A 16,510-nucleotide genomic window follows, 5' to 3' on the forward strand; every position below is an offset into this window, starting at 1 on the left:
TAATATTAACAATGACAGAAAATTAGACTTCCAACGTCGGAAAGATTGTCAACAATAAACCAATTTATGAATGACCGGGTCTGAAAGATAGAATATCAAAGGAATATGATATTAAACCTTGACACAAAGGGCATCACGGACAACTGTAAATGTTGTGTCTAGGAGATTCCCCTTAATTCGTATGAAATTTCCCGTTTGACGTAGTGTACTCGCCGGTATCAAACTTTCTACGTGACGCAGTTCGTAAGATGCCCACATTAACTGACAAGGGATGTGAGAAAGAAATGAAGTCAATACTAGAAGATGGATTTGCGATGCCGTAAGTATGCTCCCTCATATTGTAAGAATGTAAAAAAAATATCCTATTTACCAAACAGAAACGGACATCAGGTGACTAATTTGATTAAAATATGAGGTGTGAATAGGGCTAGCTTGCTTAATTTTTTTTCTCTAATTTGTTGTCATGGGAGTGAGCGCTCTCAGTTCCCGAATAACAGAATCTAAAACAAACATAAATGAACTTATATAACAATGAAACAGAGGAAAGTAATGCAATCGAGCCATACATCAGCATTTAATCAGATTATTAACTGATATTTGTCATTATGGTCTGAACGGCTATTCCTCTCTCAATTATGGAATATCGGGGTTTTTTTTACCTAGAATAAGCATCATATAAACATATCCTCTCAATTCCTGTATAGATATGTCAAGTTTGAATTATTTGTATATAATAATAAAGATATAATCATTTATCTTGTGGGGAGACAAATAGTTTTAGTCGATGACTACAGTCATTGTGGTGGAACTGTAGTTGATTGATTAATTTAATTCAAGATGCATTAAGGATTTCAATATAATAATACAATGCATTTCTCATTCCTCTATTTACAACAGGATATCTGATAAAAATCGAAGAGTTGTGTATAAACTTATCGACTACGATCCTTTGATTGACTCCAGTAATATGGATGTTGATGGCTGGGTAAAGATTGCCATAGATATCAAACAAAATTATGAGTCATTCGACGCTTTTGTAGTCTTACATGGAACAGACACAATGGCTTATACTGCTTCTGCCTTATCGTTCATGCTTGAAAATCTTACAAAGCCTGTGATATTGACGGGGAGTCAGGTAATGAGACATGTCTATACTTACAGTATCGAATCGCCTAGACATGTTATATGTACTAAGACAACACTTACAATCATCACATTTAAATTGAATGTAAGGGCATAAATATATGTTCCTACAATGTTGGACTACAACATTCTAAGTTATAGCTATCATACATACTTATTATATGAAACTATACGACATTGACATTGTTTACCTAAGATGTTGAGATTGCATAAACTGAGCGATCATTTGAATAGAACAATTTTCACTTACAACAAACAAGTTTCTATATGATGTTTCATCTGCACAAAATTTGACGACTATATAGTGGTTTTGGAACCTTGCGTTGCTGGTTTGTAAACTATTTCAAGTATACATTTTATAATAGTAGTAGCGAAAATATGGAATATATTTAATTTATACAATTAAGTATTTACAAAAAGCAATAATTACAACATACACAAAATATATTAATTGAACATATAATGGATAATCAAAGAGATCACATGAAAATCTGGTACATGCCACTTTGAAGAGCTGGTATGTTTGCCATTCGAAAACAAAGTTGTATATCTTAACTTAAGTCACAAGCATAAAAGATTGTACATGGTTAGATTATTCGTACGTGTGTCTTCGGTAATACTTACGATATAATGCAGTCATAGTCACAATGCTCGATTATGAAATGCCGTCAATTTTCATACCAAGAGGAGCCAAAACATTTCAAACAGGATTCCAGTATTCCACAAGTAAATTTTGGAATGGGTTGTTTTGTAATATACGAGATATGAGTTTAAATTATCAGATCTAAAACCAACATAAAACTACATCTTCAGAATGACTTATAATAGCGAATTCATGGAGTATTTGTTTTACAGGGTATCTAGTTGTATGTTAATACACGTATACCGTTGATATGTATTGTGGTTTTAATTTGATATTGTACATCGTTACTTTGTTTTGGGACCACAGTGAAAACAACTCTTTCAATGTTACTTTGTTATCCAATCACATGACTTTTGCTGATTTTATATTATATCATTTTATCTTTAACTGTGTTGGATAAAACGAACAAACAAAATCTGATTTGAACGACATAATACCAAAGTAACCAAAATGGCAAGTTCGTTTGAAGATACTGAATCATTAAAATAACTAGGATTTCCAAAAGTATGAAATACAAATTTCCCCAACTCTATCAGATTTGATAACTTTTGTGCATCTTCTATTATGAATAATTGGTAAGTGGTACGTGTTTTACCTTTTAAGGTACCATTGTGTAATACTCCAACTGATGGATACAACAACTTATTTGGATCGATTTATGTTGCTGGTCATTACAGGAAACCAGAGGTAAATCGTTTTTGTTGACATTTCCTGAATCTGATCATTTTACAACCCTCTTAAAGAAAGTGTTCTCTGAATCTAATTCTTGACATTATAAATGAATAATAATAATAATAATAATAATGATAATAATAATACTAATAATAATACTCGTCATTATCATCAAATCTTGTTTTTGTCAGGTTCATAATTTTGAATAGCTAAAGGACATGTTATTTTTTTCATAGATTTGAAATTATTTTCATAGAATTGCAATTTCGACCATACTGACACCATAACATTTGATTGTCTGATTATTTTTGTTATCCCTAGGTAATGATATATTTTAACAATGAACTCGTCCACGGAAATCGTAGTACAAAATACTCAGCTGACGGTTTCGATGCATTCCGGTCTCCTAACAAGCCGTTGATATTAACACTTGGCGATGCAATGCCAAAAATTGGTACGAATGCGATTATTATTTCAATTTAATAGCCCAGAAAAGATTAATGTTATAGGTCATCAAATTATGAGATTAGTTATTTTGTTAATGAGTCATTTGTTGTCTAGGAGTATTTATTTTTTTGTATATTTACAGGCTGTATTCAGGAACAAAGCATTAACAGCCTATAAACAATTACAAGTCATACTACTTCAAACTCTCTGCTCTCTATTTTCTCAGATCTGAAAGAAACAAATGAGACTACAATCAAAGACTTGACTATAGAAACGAATATCAATTCAAACATCAACGTTATCGTGCTGTTCCCTGGAATTACAACTGAACAGGTAATGTTCGGTCTTATTTATTGCATTTTTAGCAATACTGAACTAATGAAGTTCAATAGTGCTATGGGCATGGTACGGTGTCTATCTGCCTATCTGTCTGTGGACAACTTGAACTCAAAATTCGCCCGACAGATTGCCTTGGTATTTGATGGCGACATTACTTGTGGTGTCTAGTTTAAAAATGTTGAAAGCAAAATGATTACATCACGTGTGTGATTTGGCAATTTTAGTAAAATACCTTAAACGCCAACTCCACTGAGCAGTAGGGGTGATTGGATAAAGAATTGTTCATGTAATGGTGATCCCATATGCAAATTAGGCCAGCTCAGCAAATTTAGTGGGGATGTCGACAAAGACCACATGAATTCACGACATGATGATCCCATGGGTGATAAACAATTAGAAATCCCAACTTTGGTCAAAAACGTATATCTCGAAAACTACGGGTACAGGGCTGAAACATATCAGGGATGTTTCTGGCGTTGTTATCCTGTAGTGTTGTCAACAACATACTAACAAAATTGGCCCTAGCAACCTTGACCACATTCTTAGCAAATGTGAAATGATGAAACAAATTACAAGCATAACAACAGAGATGGGTGGGTAAGTGAATACATCTTTTTAAAATATATGCATGCCTAGCAACAAGACCACGTCCATGTCCATAACAACAGCCTCATTATGGCCCTTATCACCAATGTAACAACAGGGCTGGATAGGCAACCGGATAACCACAAACAAGAAAAACTTTGCAGTTGTGTTACAACGTCACTGTCGCTAATTTAGCTTTTTTGAATTTATATATTTTACTGAACTACTAGAGATGCGTCGATAGAAAAGAGTTTAGCAACATACGTTGGTGATAAATAGATACGACATTCTTTCATTTACGACATTCATGTTTAACTCTAACTTGTACAAGTTGACAACCAGTCAATACTCTAAATACACTGTTTAGTTTTTTAGTAATAATATTGTAGTCAATCCCACCAACGCATTTACCAGATTAATTGACTGGTAGACATTAATTTATCTAACCGTTATTAGTCAGGCTAGATCGTCTGTGTTCACAGTTCAGGTTAAGTGAAGTGAGCCAGTTGAATACATCATTATCTCCTGTTACTCTGTATATCATTTCAGACTATATACATATCCACTCGATCGCTTGATCTTTTTGTACTACAGATACGTCGAAGCTTACAACCTCCAACAGAAGGCATAGTTTTACTAAGTTATGGCACTGGCAATGCACCAGATAACAAAAAAGACTTGTTAGAAACGATTAAAAAGGCATCTGAAGATGGAATACTCATTGTAAATTGTACTCAGTGCCTCAAAGGGTCGTCTTCATGTACTTACTCCACGGGAAAGGTAAATATTTTTCTAAATAGTCATGAATGAAAGTTGCAATCCACGTGCTTCATGTGAATCATAAATTCAAGGTATCAACCATCAAAATGTGTACACATACACTTGATGTTTGCGTTCTAAACTCTTCAATATATTGAACACAATGTAGTATTTGTTTTCGACTTGGCGTTTTCAACAGCCCAAGTATATGTTGCGGTACATGTAATTGTTTAATGATTTGTTATGATCATCTGCAAGCCTAGCTTGCTGCGTCACAGTTCTGGCAAACAACCAGCTCATATTCAACGCAAACATACTAGAATATATATATGGTTCTAGAAACTATCATTATGATAAGGGGGTACATTGACATAACCCTCATACTTTTTATACATGACAAACTGTACAAATTCCAACATGTTGATCAAAATAAACATATGTAGGTCGTGTTAACAATACAAAGGTCATGGTAACTGTAGGAAAACAACTTTTAGAAAACAATATGACTGAAAGTTTAATTATTACCTTGTCATGGTGCAGACTAAACATGATAGTATCGTTCAATATATCGAAGTCTACCTGTACCCTTGCCTTTGAATTGAAAGGTCAACGGACTTTTCATGATAAAGTCGATGACAAGTGTTATTTTCAAGGTGCATTACCCTGCGAATAGACGATTTGTGTACACTTATTGGATACCGAATTAGTAACCCAGGCAAGCTATGTCAATTGGACGGATGGATACTACTTAATATAATTAAAAGTCATTTTTATCAACAACAAGTAACAATTCCATGTTTTTACCTGTTTACGTAGGCCTTATTAGATACTGGTATAATATCTGGCTATGATATGACGTTAGAAGCCGCGGTCACCAAATTGATGTACGTTTTGGGGAAGACCAACCTTAATTACGAAGAGAAGAGGAATCTTATGAAGACAAATATTTGCGGTGAATTGAATAGGAACGATGGAAATGAATAGAATTTCTTGTTTTCAACAGACTGTGTTTGCTTTACATTTTTTATGATTATAACAAATTCTGTCATACGAAGAATTTCTACGATATTTATGGATATCACATTTACTTAAATGAAGTAAATACTTGACAATATTGTGATTTGCTGTTAGTGAATCTCTCTAGAGACTCTTTGACAAATAAAAGTCTACATACGATTTATAGGTCATCAGTATTCGAAGATAATCAGCGTGCCATCTATCTGAACAGTTAATATATACTTTGATCTTCCAAAACCACAAAATATTTTACAATAATGATCCAGTAATGAAATTCGTTACAAGGAATCAAACTTTGGATAATTTTCTAGTGAAACTCAGAGTCAGAGTTCAGCACACTTATAATGTTTGCACATGGTTTTGCATATAATTTGTTTCACTACAGCACATCTTGTTTGGCAGAAATTTGTACAATTTACATTACAATTTACATCAAAATATATCATTTATCATTCTATAGATATGGAAAAGAGTGACTGAAAGAAATACTTATATAAGCACTTGTTCTGATATGTTTTTCAATGTAATATAAGATACGAACGGTGACTTCAATTAAACCATTTGTATTTTTAATTTCCAAACAAATTATATACAGTCTGTTTGACTTTGACAGCGTAAGTGTCTTGGAATGTGCAAATATAATTTTTAAATCTGACTAATACAATGCAGTTGGTTCAATTTATGTACATTAATCATGCATGTGTGTGTGTGTGTGTGTGTGTGTATGTATGTGTGTGTGTGTGTGTGTGTGTGTGTGTGTGTGTGTGTGTGTGTGTGTGTGTGTGTGTGTATGCGTGACCCACTTGGAATCTGCAGGATTTAAGGTTCCGTTGCTGCCATTTTTTTCTGAAACATGATCGTGCCTCTGTCAAACCAGCTGTATAATTGGGGACCTGCTAGGATAGAGGCTGCAACGGATTGTATGCTTCCCTGGGATTTAAGGAAGTATAATGGCCGTTGTGCTGCCATTGATCTGAGCCAGGGGCAATAATTGTTAATGTGCCATGAGCTCTCAGGAGGAAGGACGCGTTCTAAATCCGTACTATGTATGTATGTATGTATGTATGTATGTATGTATGTATGTATGTATGTATGTATGTGTGCGTGCGTGTTTATATGTGTGTTGCAGAAGATAACCTAATTTGAAATGTGCATACGTATACGTACATAATGTAATTACTACGTAACCGCGTTTGGGTGCATGCGTGTCAACTTGTCTACAGTTGGTTTTCGACGGATATATTCTACAATATAAACATCCATGAAAGGCGATTATGGACATAAATGCCACTTGTCCCGGTGGTAAGAATGACATAGGGAACACCATTTGTCAAGAATTCTTTTGAAGGGTTCAATATACCTTGGTGTGTCAGGTTGTGACGTCAACCTAGTATATGGCAGGCAACTTTGTGGTTAGTGAAAATGTTTCAAAGCAAACGTAAACATATGACTACAATTGAAGATTTTGACACTTATCTATTTCGCGTATGTATATTATATTTTACATAAAAGATAGAGAGAAAATAGATAACAAACAGACAGACAGGCAGACAGTCCATCGATACTGTCATTATGCATTAGCAACTGTTTGCAGTAAAGCACCTCTTTTAATATAAAGTTTCACAAATGGTCAAAATTGCAACTTCAACCATTAGTTGTATAGGGTGTGAGTCTCATGTTCTATATAGCAAATATAATGCACAAATCCGAATTAGGAACCGATGGTTTAAAGTTTCATCTTTCAAAGACAACGGTGATTTAAACTCAGACCACTAATGAATATTCTTAGTAGTCTGAGATTAAAATTATTCAATGGTATTCCCTCAACTAGCAAAATTAGACTAAAATTCAGACAGCTTTCAACCTTGAGAGTCGAGTAAACCTCACACAGACGCGACACAAGTGCTTATCTTCTGCAGCCTGTTTCAAGATAAGATTACATCCAAATTAGTTATCTCATAAATAACGTAGAGCCATTCCCGTGTTACCATCGAAAACACATCAGAATTTGCAATTCAGCCGCCGCTATTTTTCACTGTTGGAGTGATGTGAAAAATAAGTACAGACAGGAATTATTTCTAAAGTGTGGTCATTTGTAAATTTTATTATTAAGGTAAAACTGACAACGTAACGAATTACCATAAGGTATACCTTAGGAATTCAGATTCCTGATCTGTGACTCATAGTCAAACATGCAACGTCAACAATGTGTTGAATTTAATCAGCAATCTCTCTCTCTCTCTCTCTCTCTCTCTCTCTCTCTCTCTCTCTCTCTCTCTCTCTCTCTCTCTCTCTCTCTCTCTCTCTCTCTCTCCAAACAAACAAAAACAAACTAACGAACACACGCAGACAAACAAACAAACAAACAGACAGAAAGACAGACAGACAGACAGACATACAGACAGACAGACAGACAGACAGACAGACAGACGAATGAATGAATGAATGAATGAATGAATGATTGATTGAAGGAATGAAGGAATGAAGGAATGAATGAATGAATGAATGAATAAATGAAAATGTCATTCGAGAGAAACAGAACACTTATTAACATGTTTTGTAATACAGTCACGTTTATTTTATTCCACAGAAAGGTAAACTTTATTTACGTTCCAAAGTAATTACGTAGCAGATACAGCACTATGTCTCAAGCTTCAGATATCTCAACATGTACAAATAGTGTCAGTGATATTCTATTAAACTGACAACTTTACAAGATAAATTGCATGTCGCTTGCGCATTATCGGATGTGACTACTCTAAATATGTTTTACAAGATACAACTTTCTTATCAAGCAAATCCATCTACACCTGTTATGCTAAAAGACTGCGATGCTATACCAACTAATATACCACGTTTTGCTTGTTTCTTGAAATTGACAGCTGGTATTATTATATCATTTGTCTTCATTCAGCCAGAAAATACTTCTTTAAAGGGTTGTTAATATTCGTATAGCTGCTCGTAGTAACAAGGAGCCCGTATTTTCAATGCTTAAACGAGGAAATATATTTGGGAATAACTTTTAATTATCTCCGATATACCAAAAAGAAAAGTTAGTTTTTTGGGTGTTTTTTTAAAGTATGGTTTGAAATTAATAGTTTAAAGTAGTGACGGTTGATTCCAGATATAGCCTGTATTTATCGTACTAATGATTAGTCATTAAAAAGTCGTTAAATATGTAGACTGTTTTTCAGAATTATTACATTTAGGTGTTCAATTATTTCATGATTTCAAGGAATTATCAATTATGGCTTGCAGCGGCCAGTAAAGCGTGGATAGAAACATACATCCTTGATGTTATGTCTATGTAACAACCACGTTAAGAAGCGTTCAAGGCCAAGACCATAGCCGCCATGTGGACAAGAACCATACTTCCTCTGTAAACGAAAACGTAAATTTTCCGTTAGCCTCGGTTACTACAATTTGAGATTCCTAAATGATATCCCAGGTTATCAGTTGTTCGGCAAACCTAACAAGTTTAACACTCAAGCTTTGCAATTAAATTAAATTAAATTAAATTAAATTAAATTAAATTAAATTAAATTAAATTAAATTAAATCACAGACAGGAATAATAACATAAGCGTGTACGTCACAATGCTTTGATGGCAATGGAAATTATCACTTAATTATCGTAACTGTTTTATTTGAAATTCACCATTTCTAAGAAGAGATTCCTATTCATGTATGACGATCTTTTGAATTTTGAAGGCAAACAATCTGTCAAACTATCGATACATGACATTGATTTAAACTCGTCTTTAAACACGGCGTTGGCCGTTGCCTATAGAGTAGATTTGTTTTGCTTTGAATAACATTAACTTACTTGGTCGGTATACCAGTAGTAAGGCGTGGTATCTATCCCTTCACGAGTAAATGCGTCAATTAACTCCTGCTCATCAGAAATTCTCATAGAGCCTCCAACTATTTCTCCCACAGTTGGCAAGAGCAGGTCAACCTTTAGAAATGGGAATATTTTATTTTTAAGAGTAGCATTGAAACGGACAGACATGTTCCGACCCGTTCAAAACACAAATATCGGAAAAGTCTGTACACAAATAGTAAAATATAGATCGGATATAATTATTACGTCACTTGCAATTTATGGAATTGTATGATTTTATTGTATAGTTGTATGTTAGATTCATTAAACTTAGATCCTTAACCCCAAGTCTCCCCTCTTTGCACAAACAGTGTGCTATTCAAATCCACGTGTACAGAATGAGCACATAAAATGTCCTGTCTGAATACCTGCGTGTTTGGCTGTGTACAGAAATTTTACTTACAGATTCTGTTACTCTTTCGTCCTCCTTATCTTTTGCCATGTAGAAAGACTTAATAGGTCCAGGAAACTTACGTAGGAATATGGGCTGTGAAAATAAATATGATGTAATATGTTCACTAGTATGTATACGTTCAAAGTTACAATTTACCATTGGCATCACTGGCAGAACATGGCTGTCCATTGTTTTAATACATTTATTATGTGATTAAATCTGGTGAGATATTGAAATTAAACAAAACAACATGTCTATGCTTTTTCTTGCCCTATCAGCTCGTACACTGGCTGTCACTATACCATGATGCAGCGCAAATCTTACTTGAAAGTATCAGTAGAAATATAGCCACAAATTATTCAACTCATATTGACTATTGTATTTCAACTTCAACAATATGCGCACTCATTAAGAGTTTTATCTTCTCGCCTTTTAGTATTATAATTACTTCATTGTACTCTTTTAATTTGATAGTGTCATTCCTGGAGTGATCAGTACTAAGGCTTTTTATTTTCATTTTGATCTTGTCTTATAATAAATAAAATAAATGGCAAATTCAAATTAGAGAATAATAAAATACGAATACTAACCTCATTTATTTGATCTGTCATCTTCCTTTCTGGAGCTTCAGGAATATCCTGTCAATGGAAAAACAATGAAAACGGTAAAATTATATATAATATGTGAACAAATCCCTTCTCCTTATTAATACAGGCAATTGACATTTGGATAACATAACCAATAAACTCCATATTCCGTGCGTTTCACTAAATTGGTGAAACGTATGGTGTGCTGTATACGTTTACATTCTTTAGAATATCATGTATAATAAAGTCGATCATAGGATAGCAAAACGCAATATTGATGAAAAAACTTACATCGCCGAATTCGTAAAACGTTCCGTCATCCTTTGTTATGTTGTGTTCCTTTAGATATACGATGGCTTCTGTGTAGTCCATTCTTCGAAATGGTCGTTTCATGGGTTCTAGATTCTGCAAATACACAAGAACATACACGTTGTTATTTCCGAGCAAACATCGAAACCTTATGGATCAAGGCTAAGAGTATATTAGGACATAGAGGTGTTGTTCGTTTCCTCTCGCTAATTTCTACCTCTAAGGTGAAGTGCTCTTCATTCAATCTAAATAGTGAAAATAACAAATGTCTTATATTTACCGGGTTCAACTCCTTCACTAAATCGACAACTGGTGATTTTAACACTCTATCAACCACATCACATACAAGGAATTCGATCCTATCTAGTAGATCGTCGAAGGTTATAAATGGACATTCAGCTTCAACATGAGCATACCTGGACAATAGGGGGACAGAAAGGAAATAATGATTAAAACAAAACAATACATCTCTAGACATTCAAAAAATGGTTTGTATGGCGGCTAATGATCCAGTAGCAATCAATTTATTTTTCATAATAAGATGGCAGGAATATTTTCGTGTCGCACCTTGGTGAGTACTCTATACATCAAAACCTAAAGCAGTATCGCTGATAATAGGCACGGGTCAGGTTCAATACGGAGATATGGGATTTATACAATGGTCGTGTAAGTCGTGTTAATGCTTGTCGACGTCATTGGAACCACAGTGCTCGAGATATATAGGTTGGATAGTGTATTTTCTGAACTAGTTATGCTTGCAATCATTCAATCGGGAAATAGCTGTAAACCTAAACATATTTATTTACCATTATCCGTCGTCGAATAGTAGTGATACATCCCCCTCAAGCCACTCCCATTTTGTCTTGCCTGAAATATTTGAATGCTATCGAAATATTCATGTCTCTCACTAAATGAAAATGTGAGCTTACTCAGACAAATGTCTCCTTGTCCTTGATTTCTCAGCCCTGTAAGATTGAGCAATGCAAAATACATCGCCCAAAGAAGGAAGTGCAGTTTCCAGATAGAGCTGCGAGGACTGTGTAAGAAAGGCCTGCAATAATTGAAATCATCATCTGGTTAGCGTACACATAACCAAGCTATAGGCAATGGATAAATGTGTACTTTTAAAGATTGATCAAAGATAGAAATGGGTCGTAGTAACCTTATGTTCAAATGGTTACAATACTTGAATCGTAGGCGATTCAATCGAACTATTAGAATAGCTATGATATTTTCTACATCACCCTTGTAAGTATAATAATGAAATATTTAAGTAAGTTGTATATAAAGTTATAGTGACATGTTGTGAAATCCAGTTCAATCTTACCGAAATAAAATGTCCCTTTGTATTGCATTGTTCGTATTATGTATACGGGTGACAAAAGTAAAGAACAACACAGATTTGTTCTATGGTTAAGGGTTTCATGAAAAAAAAAAGTTAGTTGTAACCTTTTCATATGAAATGTATCTTACTAACAAATAGAACAAAGAAGTCTTACCGTTTCCCCAAAGTAGTCCAGTTTAAACAATGTCGCACCACCCTCCACCTGGGTTTGTACAAAGGTAGGTGGGAAAATCTGCATGGGAAGGCAAAATGCGGTTAAGTGGTCTACTGAATGGTTTAGCTATTATATAAACAGACACACAGTCAGACGGTCAGACAGACAGACAGACAGACAGACAGACAGACAGACAGACAGAAAAACACAGACAGACAGCCAGACAGCCAGACAGACAGACAGACAGACAGACAGACAGACAGACAGACAGACAGATAGACAGACAGAGACAGACCGACAGACAGACAGACAGACAGACAGACAAACAAACAAACAAACACAGATACACACAGATATATATATATATATATATATATAATATATATATATATATATATATATATATATATATATTTATTTATTTATTTAGTTATCTATTTATTTATTTATTTATTTATTTATTTATTTATTTATTTATTTATTTATTTATTATCCATAAACAGTATATTTAGCCGGTTGATAGGATATATTATAAACACATATGATGTACTTACCTCATGATAATTGTTGGCAAAATAGTGGTCTCTGAAACTGAAGGAGAACACTGCTGTCACAAAAATGGTATTAGACTTAAATCTAGAAAGGAAATAATTACTACGTCAAGAAAGAAGAGTAGCTGTTTAATCCTCCACGATCGTATTCTGAATAAATATTAATTTCAGAAAATTCTGAGAATATTTTTTAACATATATTACCATTGCGTAACAGTAGATTTTATCTTCATAATGTTAGCAATCTGGAAGAAAAGTGGAGAAGGTGTTAAAATTTACCTAAATTGATGGATATACATTCAAGGCTAGAAGTGTGCTAGACTAACGTATGTTTATCAAATGTTCTGTAGAATCCTTGTGATGCCCTTCATTTTCAGTGGTCACTGCATTATTACATCCTTTTTGTTGTTTTGATTACATGAACATGTTAAGATATAGGTAAGTATGTTTTTTTCGGAATGGGTAGCGACACAGACAAAGTGAAAAGTATGCCTACCTCCTTTCTCCTTAACATCAAATGCCTCTTATCCAACTGCAGGTCTACATCAGAGTTCTAATGCACAAAATTAAGAAGTATTGCTTAAGATAAGATATAGTATGCGTGCATATTCTGTTATCAATAAACAGCCATAAAAAGTAGCATCAAGACAGGAAAAATGACATTTACATTTCTCAACTAAGATTTACTTTGTTATATGTAAACTATAAATTATGCTTCTTGTAAACATATTTACTGTACTGATACACTTGAATCTACTTCTACGAAAAACACTTGCAACGAAAAATTAAAGGACATTTACCTCATTCACTTCAGGATCGATACCCCCAGCCGGAGCTATTTGAATAGCTTCCCAAAAGTCAGCAACAAGTTCACGGCCTCCTGGAGCCTAGATATTCAATGAAACCATGATTTTTAGAATCACATGTCAATTTTTGTCTGAAAACATCTAAACTCTCACATACATACATACATACATACATACATACATACATACATACATACATACATACATACATACACACACACACACACACACACACACATACATACATACATACATACATACATACATACATACATACATACATACATACATACATACATACATACATACATACATACATAGCCATACATACATACATACATACATACATACATACATACATACATACATACATACATACATACATACACACATACATACATACATACATACATACATACATACATACATACATACATACATACATACATACATAGCCATACATACATACATACATACATACATACATACATACATACATACATACATACATACACACACACATACATACATACATACATACATACATACATACATACATACATACATACATACATACATACATACATACATTAATCTAATTCTCATTAAAAGGGAACTATCGTGTTTCAGAATGCTATATGTAAACTTGTAAGTTGTAAAGTCACTACGGAGATACTTTAATTCACTCACTGTTTTCCCTTCTGGCACCTTCTGTATGTTTCCTATCACTGAAATCGTGCTTTCCTCAGATAGAATCAATGCGTCGCTTGTGTGGCACTATATTTAGAAGAGTTATATGTTAATGTTGTATGTAATTGCCATAACGATCACGTTGTCAGTGATGCGAATCATTAGGAGTGAAGGTACTGTAAAGAGAATGCCTACATATGTGTGTGTGTGTGTGTGTGTGTGTGTGTGTGTGTGTGTGTGTGCATGTATAATTGTCTTTTATTGAAATGTGTCCAACTTATGTAAGCGGTGCCATTGCCTTTTGTGTGTTTATTCATATGTATTTATCTAGTACAGTGAATAAAATAACTAAATAATTAAGTATATTATTAGCTACAAAGTTTGATTTAAAACGTTTTACTGTAGTTAATATGTTGGAGGATAGTAGCTATTGCTCGTCCACACAACTTACCAGTTCCTTTGTAAAAACGCACTGTAGAAAACCGGTTCCATCACGTAAAATAACAAAATAGATATCTGTGCCTAGAAATAACGATAACAAGGTCATGGAAAAAATAGTCTAATTGGGACATATTTTGTTTCATTAAGTGACGACAGCGTGAATATTAAAGGTGTTTGTGATACAATAGAAAAAAAAGGACATAGATTAAAACTATGATCATATTTCAAATTGAACATATAAAGGGTTTATATACTTTGTTATTACCTTGACGACGTAAATTGTTAACCCATCCCTGAACTTTGACTCTGACTCCTTCGTGGAGATTTTCCACTTCCTTAAGTTTAATCTGTCAAGAAAGAAATAGCACATTTACTGCAGCAGAGAGAGAGAGAGAGAGAGAGAGAGAGAGAGAGAGAGAGAGAGAGAGAGAGAGAGAGAGAGAGAGAGAGAGAGAGAGAGAGAGAGAGAGAGAGAGAGAGAGAGACAGACAGACAGACAGACAGACAGACAGACAGACAGACAGACAGACAGACAGATTGAGGTTTTTAGCTGAACCCACACAAATAAATCTTTTTTACATTTCGCAAATGGTAGTTAAATTTGGATTTGAAACATAATTGAGGGTGTTGGGTGTGCAATTATATCATACTTACCGTCTTGAAAGGCAGCTCGGGCGCCTTCAATTCGACTGTTTTCACAGTGTCTGCTTTCTTTCTTTGTACAACTTCTCCGCCCTGTGAAAAGGGTTTCAACAAATATATAGGCAGCAATTACGTGTAAATAATTAGGATCTCCTGTATTTGGTGTCTTTATAAATAATGTTATGTTTTCAGGTATCATTGTGCAATGTTATGGATTAAATAACTGGCATTTGTTTTCTTGACTTTCATAGATACCTATTGTGTTGTTGGTTTAGGTAATTTGAAGTCACTTTTCGATCCAAGTTTATTCTAAATGTGTACGTGTTATAAGTTGTTTCTGTATCTTCATGTTTCTCTTTTTCAGAAACTATGACTGTGGTTAACGGAATGATTTAGTGCATAACAAACGCGTATCCCTTACCTTATCAACATCATCAGCTTTCTTTACGTCAAATTTCCATTGTTTAAGCAACTTTTTTTTCTGGTTTAAGGACAATTCGTCCCATTCCTGTAAAGAATAAGTGCTTTTTATTTCATCATTACGTAGAGGGAGGGGGAGATGTAGCCCTCTTTATAATTCAAAAAAAACACTACTCAAGCACATAACCAGCTGCAGTAAAATTCAAATAAAATTTAAATAATTTCTAGCCAAGTTTAACGATCTTGTTTTCTCATATTACCTTTTCATCATCTTTACCATCGACATATATAATTGGCAAAGGTTCCTTTCCATAGAATTCTATTGCCTACAAAAAGGAAAACATCAAAAACAAGCAAATATTCATCCAACTATTATTAGGAATAAGGAATCAGAATATATTACATTTTCTGATGATCATTATCGAAGACCAACTTCATTTTTCCCACTAAAATGCAAATTTAAACATTAAATTGTTACCCCTTGGTAAAATATCAAAGTAAATGAATTATTTGAATATTTTACCTTCCTAGCCGTTTTGAAGGGTGCCTTGTCGCTTCCATCACCAGTTTCATCATCACCCTTTTTTAATGATGTGTATATAGGAGGGCTGTCAGCCACTGTTAAAGGTAATTGATATGTATATAATAAAGAGAATCAAAGTGACTAAGTTTATCACACGCTGC

At 34.0% G+C, this 16,510-nt stretch overlaps 2 protein-coding genes across 2 annotated transcripts in view; one reads left to right on the forward strand and one right to left on the reverse strand.

Annotated features, from left to right (window-relative positions):
- The first annotated feature begins 248 nt into the window (after positions 1 to 248).
- On the forward strand, positions 249 to 5,572 carry LOC144440014 (L-asparaginase-like). The gene is made up of 7 exons (XM_078129241.1): positions 249 to 319; positions 898 to 1,135; positions 2,390 to 2,473; positions 2,780 to 2,912; positions 3,132 to 3,238; positions 4,424 to 4,609; positions 5,405 to 5,572. Exons 1-7 carry the CDS (start codon positions 249 to 251, stop codon positions 5,570 to 5,572), a joined length of 987 nt encoding a protein of 328 aa, XP_077985367.1.
- A 3,278-nt stretch (positions 5,573 to 8,850) lies between these two features.
- LOC144440015 (asparagine--tRNA ligase, cytoplasmic-like) overlaps positions 8,851 to 16,510 on the reverse strand; it is a 10,162-nt gene continuing 2,502 nt past the window's right edge. The window contains exons 2-20 of the mRNA XM_078129242.1: positions 16,350 to 16,444; positions 16,087 to 16,152; positions 15,828 to 15,914; positions 15,419 to 15,499; positions 15,030 to 15,111; positions 14,775 to 14,845; positions 14,324 to 14,410; positions 13,628 to 13,714; positions 13,324 to 13,380; positions 13,032 to 13,072; positions 12,831 to 12,867; positions 12,277 to 12,354; positions 11,707 to 11,828; positions 11,058 to 11,193; positions 10,760 to 10,873; positions 10,472 to 10,519; positions 9,891 to 9,974; positions 9,431 to 9,562; positions 8,851 to 8,982 (exon numbers count right to left, since the gene is read on the reverse strand). Coding sequence (XP_077985368.1) covers positions 8,851 to 8,982; positions 9,431 to 9,562; positions 9,891 to 9,974; positions 10,472 to 10,519; positions 10,760 to 10,873; positions 11,058 to 11,193; positions 11,707 to 11,828; positions 12,277 to 12,354; positions 12,831 to 12,867; positions 13,032 to 13,072; positions 13,324 to 13,380; positions 13,628 to 13,714; positions 14,324 to 14,410; positions 14,775 to 14,845; positions 15,030 to 15,111; positions 15,419 to 15,499; positions 15,828 to 15,914; positions 16,087 to 16,152; positions 16,350 to 16,444 — 1,637 coding nt within the window. The remainder of the gene's footprint in view (positions 8,983 to 9,430; positions 9,563 to 9,890; positions 9,975 to 10,471; positions 10,520 to 10,759; positions 10,874 to 11,057; positions 11,194 to 11,706; positions 11,829 to 12,276; positions 12,355 to 12,830; positions 12,868 to 13,031; positions 13,073 to 13,323; positions 13,381 to 13,627; positions 13,715 to 14,323; positions 14,411 to 14,774; positions 14,846 to 15,029; positions 15,112 to 15,418; positions 15,500 to 15,827; positions 15,915 to 16,086; positions 16,153 to 16,349; positions 16,445 to 16,510) is intronic.

The sequence above is a fragment of the Glandiceps talaboti genome, chromosome 9, assembly GCF_964340395.1.
Source record: "Glandiceps talaboti chromosome 9, keGlaTala1.1, whole genome shotgun sequence".
Lineage (NCBI taxonomy): Eukaryota > Metazoa > Hemichordata > Enteropneusta > Spengelidae > Glandiceps > Glandiceps talaboti.